This window comes from Typopeltis vanoorti, chromosome 8 (genome assembly GCF_054136105.1).
Source record: "Typopeltis vanoorti isolate ZY-2024b chromosome 8, IOZ_Tvanoo_1.0, whole genome shotgun sequence".
NCBI classification, from domain to species: domain Eukaryota; kingdom Metazoa; phylum Arthropoda; class Arachnida; order Uropygi; family Thelyphonidae; genus Typopeltis; species Typopeltis vanoorti.
In genome coordinates, this window is record NC_143556.1 from 13,132,365 (window position 1) to 13,142,112 (window position 9,748).

The following is a 9,748-nucleotide window of genomic DNA, read 5'->3' on the forward strand; positions in this document are numbered from 1 at the left end:
GAAGTCAAATACTCAATATAATAGGCATTTTTTTTACTTACACTTGGATAAAGGATTAAACTAAATTTATTATAGTCTAACCAAGTGGGGAAAAAAAGAAAAAAAAAACTTCCAGTATCTTTCTCTAAATCCAGAGTAATTTAATAACAAGGTGAGACACCTTTTGGCAATGACTTATCCATTGCTCCTACATTAGTATCACCACCTCTGGGTCTGGCTCCCACTGATGAGACCACAGTAAAGGTCCAAACCAGTCTGGGTAGTGGCCATTCCCTTAATGCATAGCATTACACATGTCTGCAAGGAGATGTGCTTTGCATTATGGGAGATACTAAGACAAGGAGTGATGAGAGCTTGGTCCACCTTTACTGCAAGTTGCCTCAGTCCTGAAGATACTTCAGGCACAAACTTTGTTTGCTTACACTTGGATAAAGGATTAAACTAAATTTATAATAGGCATCCTGGCATGCAAATTCCCGGTATCCAGTAGAAACTGATCTACTACTCAAGATCCACACAATATGGTAACTCATACACTCCTATGTAATATCTTTTATACCTGTCTGACATTTCTTGCTATTTTCTCATTTCATTGTTGGTCTATTATAGATCTATTATACACCACCATACCAAATTTTGTCATTTTAATTGCAAACTGCACAAGTTATACTACATTTTCTAAGAGTTGTTAATTTTGTCAAGCAGTGCACATGAGATAATTTATCATTTCCTAGCTTGAAGGTGTTATGTTATAGTTTTTACAAGTATTTAAATGCTATCCTGGTTGGCTGAGTAGTTCGTGCATCTGCTTTCATCACCAGGTGATTGAGACCACACCTACTGAAGGGGGGGGGTGAAGTTGCTTCAAAAAGCTCATATTTTGCCTAGAGCAAGATTTCTGGATTGTGCAAAAAATAAATAAAAATACAAAATATATATATATAATTAATAAAAAATAGAAAAAAAATTTACAGGTCATCCACAGTATGAATGTACTATAGATTTACAAAAACATTTTTTAGGTGGGAGCCACGTTATATAACAAGTACAAATGTTAATATACTTAAAATGCTTTTGGTGTGTTTAGGGTATTTTAAGAGTACTATCTAGTGGTTCACAATATCTAGTAATCCATGATCACTTCAATTCCATTAGTACAGGTCTGTCAGAATTTTACTGTATTATTATTATTATTATTCCAGTGAACTTCTTATCTTCACAGGACATACATTAGCGATGTGAAGAAAGGCACATTCATTGATTAGCTTACTTTAACAAATAACCTAACTTTGTAAATGTTAATTCTAAATAAGAAAAAAATAGACTTTCAAATGTGCAAATATAAAATAATTACTTCTCGATAGATTTTTGAGTTAGGTTGAAATCACCTTGGTTTGTTAAAAAAAAAAAATCCTTAGGCAATCAAGAAGTGGACCAAGTCTGGTATTTGAGGACCCTTCTACATTTAGTATTTAATGTATTTTTTAAATTTATTATTACAGTTTTTGATTTTCATTATCTGTACTGATTAAATTTTTTCTTATTCATACCTGACCAGTATGAACTACATTAGCAAATGAGGATGTTTTTAGCAGTCTGATCTTATTCTTTGCACTTTTATAAAACAGTGTTACTTGATTATAGGATTATGATGTGTTGTTTTGTGGATTATTATTACAAACAATTTTTTGCACCTCAAGTATCCATTGAAATCTTAATGTTTTAATAATATGTTTACAAAAAAATCTGGCTGTATATACTTGCATCTTCAGATCTGTATAAAATTGAAATGGGTATCTTAGAATTCGAAGAGTATAAGTAGACGTAATAACTTATGTTAAATTAATCGATTTTAATTGTAGAATTTTTTCCTGTGCATCTAAGGCTCTTCAATATAGCAAAAAATAAAAAAAAAAAAAAAAAAAAGGAACAACGTAAGATAAAGTTATGGTCGACCAATTCCTAATTTTAAAAAAATACTAAAATAAAAATAAATAAATAAATAAAAAAGAACTTATGACAGGTTAATAGATGGAAAAATTACTATCTCCCATAATGGAAATAAATATTATTATTATTATCATCATCTGACCTCCATGGAGTCAGAGACTCATTGTGGGAGATACACATTATTGCACACAATGTTCATCCAACCATGCCTTAAACTGATTCAGTGTGTGTCTACATTCACAACACACTCACGCAATGCAATCCACTTACAGACCACTCTCTGTTCAAAGAACCTGCGTATCACTCTTCTGCTCACACTCTCCTATAGTTTATATAGTTTCTAGCAGTAGCCTCTTGTTCTATTCCCCCCTCTCATTCTGTTAAAAATCTCATCCATATCAACCTGATAACAACCCCTGACTAGCTTATATGCCTCAATCATATCTCTCCCTCCATTCAACAGGCCTTGCAATTTACATTCTCTCAATCTGTCATCATACTCCACATTCCAAAGCCCATTGATCACCTTTGTGAATCTTCTCTGAACCCTTTCCAACATATTCTTGTCATCATGAAAACCCACTGACCAAATCTGTGCTCATATGGATTATTGTGCACAGATTTGGTCACTGACTCTGATCAGGCCTTTTAAAATGGCATTATAGCCTATCTATTTCTGCATGTCAGGGTCCTCTGCATCAAATTATAGATTGGCCTATAATTTGAAGCTTTTGTCATTATCTGATGTGACATCTTCACAATTCAGGTCCTTGTCCACCATCACTCCTAGATCTCGCATCTCCTCTACTTCTGTTAAAGTTTCCCCACCAAATGTTTATTTTGCATCCCATCACTGTTTACCAAATCTCAAAACCTTACACTTTGCAACATTGAACTGATACTTTCACTTACCTTCCCATTCATGCAGTCTATTCAAGTCCTCTTGCAAGGATGACTCTGCATTGCTCTCCTCAATTTTGCATCATCTGCAAACAGCTGCATATCACTAGTTAAACCCATCCCAATATCATTAACATACAAAATGAACAGCAATGGTCACAAAACTGGCTCCTGTAGTACACCACAAGTGACCATCCTCTTTTGGAATACTGCACCCTCATGTACAACTTTCTGATACCTATCTTACAACCAGTCACTGATCCACCTCAGAAATCTGTTATCCAATCATCTGTCTCAATTTATTTAACAGCTTGTCGTGTGGCAGTCTATCAAAAGCTTTTGCATAATCCAAATACAACACTGTATATGCACTCCCCTGTCCAAGATTTGTCATATTGTTATAGTACATAAGTAATTTAGTAAAACATTATCTCCCTTTAACAAACCCATGCTGACGACCACAGAGAATACTGCTGTTATCAACCCATTTCTGTATCCCATTTCTCACCAATCTCTCCAGTACCTTCATCAGAACTCCAGATATAGAGATTGGCCTATAATTTGAAGTTATGGCCTTATCACCACCTTTGTGCAGTGGAACAAATTTACCTTACTTCCACCCCCTAGGAACATGTGCTGTTGTAAGATTTATTAAACAGGCATGCCAGTGCTACTGCCATTTCTCTGGAACATTCCCTTAAGATGTATGGTGATGTGTCATCAAATCCTATCACCTTATTGAAATCAAGTTTATTTATTTCCTTAAATACCTCCTACGCACTCATAATTAAGCCATTCTCTCTTATGTCTTCTACACTTAAGTTCCTCATGATTCCACCCTGAACAGGATAAAACACCCTTATAAATTGATCACTAAATACCTCAAGTGTCTTCTGTAGCAGCAGTTACCATTCTACCATTTTCATCCATTAGCATCATCTTACCATGATCATTCTTCTTTCTACTTGCCACATATCTTAAAAAAAAAAAAAAAAAAAAAAAAAAACTGTAGGGTTTTTCTTCACTTGATTTGCCAATTTCTGCTCACTGCACAAAAGTGCAGTGAGCAGAGTGTTTTCCTTACTGAGTTACTCTCCTAGCTTGTTCTGTATACTCTTCATTTAACTGATTATTACCATTTGAATCTTGTACTGCCTCCAAAGTACCTTCTTCCAGATTTCATGCTTAAGCTCCTCATTCATCCATTTTAAACTTACCTTATTCAGCCATTTGGCCTTCGGAATACATCCACACATTGATGCTGTTATGTATTTCTTTGTCATTTCCCAAACAGTATTTATTTCCTTACTGCTACTCCTCATTCCATGCTATAGCTCCAAGCTGTCTCCTAAGCTTGTGATAATCACCATCCTTATAATTCCACATATATCCTTTCCTCACAAAAGTCTGTATATGGCCAGCCACAACCCAGGTTGTGGCTGGCCATATGCAGATTATTATGATTATTCTCACCAACTGGAGGAAAGTGTGAAATCCCACCCGCAATTACATCCTCTGATGAAATGATCAGATCTAAAACTTTTAATCCTCATGTGCCCTTCTTTACATGCTGCTTGAGATAGTTGTCTCTCAAGAAATTCAATTTCCTTCTTCCCAAATGCTATCTCTTTATTCCAGTGTATACTACCATAATTACCCTTCCTTTGTTCACTTACCCAAGTTGTTTATACATTTCTTCATAGCCACTCTCCACATTATGCCACACTGCCTCATAACTTGCCACTATTTCTCTCTTTCGTGTCTACCTTATGTGGACATAATTCCCCTGCAGTCATCAGCAGCACTCCCCCTCCCTTCTTGTCCTTTCTATCCTCACAAAAAATACTGTATCCTTCCATTTCTATTCCTTATCATATCATCTTCATTGTACTATGTTTCAATTTTTCCAATGATTTGGGGCGATTAAACTCAATCAGTGAAACCATTTCATCTCCCTTATTTCTAATACTTCTGGCATTTATAAACAAACACCATAATTCATTTATATAAATCAAGTGGATATTAAATCCAGCAAGGAACTCGAAGACTTCGAGTTCCTTAGTACTGAACGAGAGTTTTTGCTCTCAAGGTTTTTGCCTGGTCTCTGAGGAGAACCAACTAGTTTGAAACAGCTGTCAGGCCAGTGAAATCTTATCAGAATGGACCAATAAAAGGCAAATATATGGATGCTTGGGATAAGTATAATGACCCCTTCATGTGTGAGGTCATTATATATATATATATATATATATATATATATATATATAAAGAAATTAATAATTAATTTTGTATTTGTTTTATTTATAGGAAGAAGTACTAGGATTTATGCAAGATATTTTCAATTTCAACATGGTGCGCTACACAGAAGTGGAATGTTTGGCACATGATGTTTTGGAAATTGCTAAAGAAAGGTTTGAGAGGACTTGTCAGAAATTTATGTTGTAAATATTATTCTTCTAAAGGAGCAGAAGGGTTTTTGTAATATGTGGGTTTATATGTGGGCTTTTGTTTAAATTATAGTTGTATAGTTATTGAAAATGATAAACTGTTGGTTAATAACACAAAGGTTACATCATGTTATTGCAAATATTTATATCTAGATTTTCATCTGAAAAAAACATTTTGAATAGCCACGAGTATCGCAGTCACATTTCAGTCCTTCATTTATTTGATGATAACTTTATTGCTTTTTAATCCAGTCTTAGCATTTTTTCAAATAAGAAAAAGTGTGTGGTTACTTAGAAATATTTATTTCTTTATCATGTAAGCACTGAGTTACACTCAGATGCATACAATGGGTGTAGTTGAATATGTCCAAAGCATGTGAAATTTTATTTCAGGTTTAGTTATTATGTTGTTAATGTATATAAAATTAGTTGTATTTAGATTTTTATGGTAATTTTTTATGAATTAAAATGCTCATTTCATTAGTCAGAAAACTGATTCAATTGAATTGCTCTGAACACTAAGATATTTTTATTTGTTCACATAGAGAGAGAGAGAGAAAGCTTTTATCAAGCCACTCTGATCTGAATCATACTTGAACAAAGTATGGTTGTCATAATTTCTTTTATAAAGAAGCCAAAGAAATGAAAAATTTAGGCACATGATAATTTATATTAAAACAAAAAAAAATTTGATGAAGTTTGTCATTTACTTTGTGAGAGAGATAAAATGAGTGATAGTTTTTTGTATCATCTCTGAAGAGGGTGTATAAAAAAACGGAAAGCTCACTATTTTGAAAGTTTAGCCAAGATGAATATTACTTTGATGGAGTTATGGATATGAATTACAAAGTGAATTCTTGATAAGTTATAACATTTAGTGTTGCTGTTAGATTTTTATCAGTATCTGCTTTGATATTATTAGTATCTGTATTTTATATAAAAACCGCAGCAAAATACTAAGACTAGATTTTTGTTTCCAAAGGTATCAGTAACATTGAGGATTTTTATTTATGGAAGAGCTGAATGGATTATTGCTAGATTTTATTTTGAGCTGTGCTTCACTCTCGAACTCACAAACTTTGCATGTAAAAAATTGTTTATTAACTCATATCAATTAGTTCCTTAAATTGGAGAAGTATCTTATCCAGAGATGTGCAGGCTTTTCCTAAAATCAAATATCCATGGGTCTGATTTTCCTAATAGGAATTTTTACTATTTTTTTTTAATATCTGCCAATATGCTGTCAACAAATTCATTGCAACAGCTGCAAGAATGACTAATAAATTGGTATACAGGCTAATTTTGGTCAACATATTCAGCATTCAGGTTAATGCCCATCTTAAGATTGAGGAAGGTTCAGATCCTACACAATCATTCTCTGCAAACATCTAGACTTATGTAATCTATATCTAGTTATCCAGATCTGTTGTAATTATTAAGAGGATATATATGCTTAAGTATGATAAAACCATCTTGGTAATTTCTTGACATTTGCAATTTTGCATATGAGATAACAGCTATGATTATTAATGTTGTCGTAATTATGACAACATTAGCTTTATTAAGTGACTGTTTAAATAAATTTAATGTTTATTAATTATAGCTCTCTTTAAAGAATTGACTGAACAAAAGCAACAAATTGCATTACATTAGTCAAGTCATTGTCAAACTAAAACACAGTTTGACAAATGCTGCCAATTTTCATATAAATTTAAGTTTAACATATTATATGTAAAAGCTTTCTATGTTTATGAAATAATGCATGAATTTATAGAATTCTTAAAGGCAGTTCAATGTTTTATTTATAAATGGCAAAAGTTTAAACTGCCGGCCTGGTTGGCTGAATGATTAGCGCACCACTCTCCAGCCAAAAGGCTGTGGGTTTGAATCCCGTCTTGGGTATGAATGTTTGTGATTGTCTGTGAAAATGCAAGTGGTGAAAAAAACTTCATCAATGCCATTTGTATGGCATTGATGTAATTGTAGTTCGTTGCAGTTGGTGATTTAGTGGTGGAGACAGAGAGTTGTGGAGCAGGTGCTCCTTCCCCCTATGAGTCTTTGGACTCCCCAGAGGTGTCACGTAATAATAATAATAAAAGAACTTATTCATAGCCACAGTAAAATCCTGGTCTCACACCAGGCAACAAAAACTGTCTGTCACTGGAAATGGTTTTCACTTGTCAACCAGGCTACATAATTTTATTAAGAACATTGGGATGGATAATTGTCATGATATGAAAATTAAAAAGTATTTGATTCTGTGACTTGCTTGATGTTATAATGCTTTTTATTGTAATATCTAAAGATAGGGCACATACCATCATTCTCATGAATGTTATACGCACAGTCAAGGAAAACTAATTTTCCGTGAGTATCATAACACATTTAATGACTTAACTATTTTCTGATCCAGTTCTTAAGCATTATAGGTGTCAACCATCATTCAAATTTGAAAAAGTTTAAACTGTCCCAATCCCTTGCTTTATTTAGCTATAAACTTGCTTTTAAGTTATGTATTATTAATGTATATGCATGTGTGTAGTGTGCACATGCACAAAGTGTTTTGCTCCGTGTTTCAAATCTTTGTGGGAAGGGTTGATATTAAAAATAAAATCCCTATTATATAGTTTAAGGCACATTGAAATTCAAATTTATTTAAAACTCACTGTCCATATATAGAAGTTCGTTAGTTGGATGATTAATCATTAAGAATTTTCCATCCATTAGAATGAATAATTAAGTTTTTATCATATAAGAAGATGTATGTTGTAGTTGACTCTCACTATAACATACTATGAAAAGTACCAATCAAAGCTCTATGCATACAATGTTATGCTTAAAAAAATTCGCTATAGCCAACTGTGTGCTATAACTATACTACTCCTGTGATCCCTTTAAGTTTGCTATAGTGAGAGTTGCATCTTATAAATGTATAGTTTTTAAATTTGCTGTGCTTTGTTTCTTTTGAAAATTAAGTTGAAGCCTTGCACTTTTGTATCAGTCTACCTATAACATAACTCTTTTTAGTTTTAAATGATTCTAGTAGAAAAGATGTAAATTTCCACCCAGCACAAAGTTTTATAGATAATGGAACTTTTTTTAATATATTCAAATTAACAAAAACAAATGAAGGAATGCTGCTACAATAATTTTTTATAATTTTTTTATAAACTAAAACAATATGCTAATCAGGCAAAAAATGTAAAAAATATAGTTTTACATTTAAAAAAAAAATTTATTGAAAGATTGTTGAGTTATTATCCTCCATCTTTGTTTAGAAGTCAAAGATTTTGGCTGCTTTTGCAGATTCTGTTTTGAATTAACTTTTAGGAATTATAAATAGTTAATATGCATCTGTGCTTATTTCACATTTTTTTTTTTTTCCTATATTTTTTTCTTTTCCATTCACTATTAGACCATGTAGTAAGTGTTCAGATGCATTTAGCTAAATGCATAAGCATCTGCTAGAGCCATTTCATTTGTCTAGCTGTGCACAAATTATCCTGGTTGGACAGATTTTACTCAAATTTAGTATCTGGAATAATTAAAAATTTTTGTTTTATTCAGAACTTTTTCAGGGGCACAAAAGGACAAAATATCTCAAATTTATATATTTCAATAATTCTGCTTGGGTTGGATTGGATTTAATAAAATTTGAGAAGTAGGATATATTTTATAATAAGATATGGTTAAGTTTTAGTTTCAGATGTGTCACCACCTTTAACCGTGTTGTATTTTCACAAAAAAAGTATCACTGCCGGATAACATTCTTTGAATAACATAACTTTTTTCCTGGATATAATGATAGTTCTCACAATAAATTACAAATATCAACAATTGAAAATTTAGTTTTTTGATCAGTGTAATACTATCCTGTATGTAAACAATTCTAACTAGTGTTAATCCTAAGAACAACATAAGGATATACTATATTAGGTATATCCTTATGTTATATAATAAATACTATTATACAATAATATTAAGAATGAACAGTAGTTTTCATTGTTAAAGTAATTTGATATAACTGGTAATTAATTTATGGAATTAACAACGAATATAAAGCAAATTAATTAAAGATAACTTTAATGAATCACTTCTATATTTCGACAATGTCACATTGTCATCTTCAGGAACATAAAGATATGGTATGTGCACTAAGGAACTAACAAAGCAAATGAGGAAGAAATTAAGACACTAATTTTGTTCCTAAAGTCCTAATGGTGCCCTCTTGCGGGCTAATTTGGTAGTCTTGGCAGTTGGGCTGAAGTTCCTAAAGTCCATTAGGACTTTAGGAACAAAATTAGTGTCTTAATTTCTTCCTCATTTGCTTTGTTAGTTCCTTAGTGCACATGCCATATCTTTATGTTCCTGAAGATGACAATGTGACATTGTCGAAATATAGAAGTGATTCATTAAAGTTATCTTTAATTAATTTGCTTTATATGCGTTGT

The 9,748-nt window shown here is 32.3% G+C and overlaps 1 protein-coding gene across 3 annotated transcripts in view; it reads left to right on the forward strand.

The window, feature by feature from the left end:
* Miga (mitoguardin) overlaps positions 1 to 9,347 on the forward strand; it is a 215,327-nt gene extending 205,980 nt beyond the window's left edge. For all 3 annotated transcript variants that reach the window (XM_090396518.1, XM_090396521.1, XM_090396520.1), the window contains one exon: positions 5,158 to 9,347. In XM_090396518.1, the coding sequence (XP_090252644.1) occupies positions 5,158 to 5,295 (138 nt within the window). In that variant the 3' untranslated portion in view covers positions 5,296 to 9,347. The remainder of the gene's footprint in view (positions 1 to 5,157) is intronic.
* Positions 9,348 to 9,748: the final 401 nt, after the last annotated feature.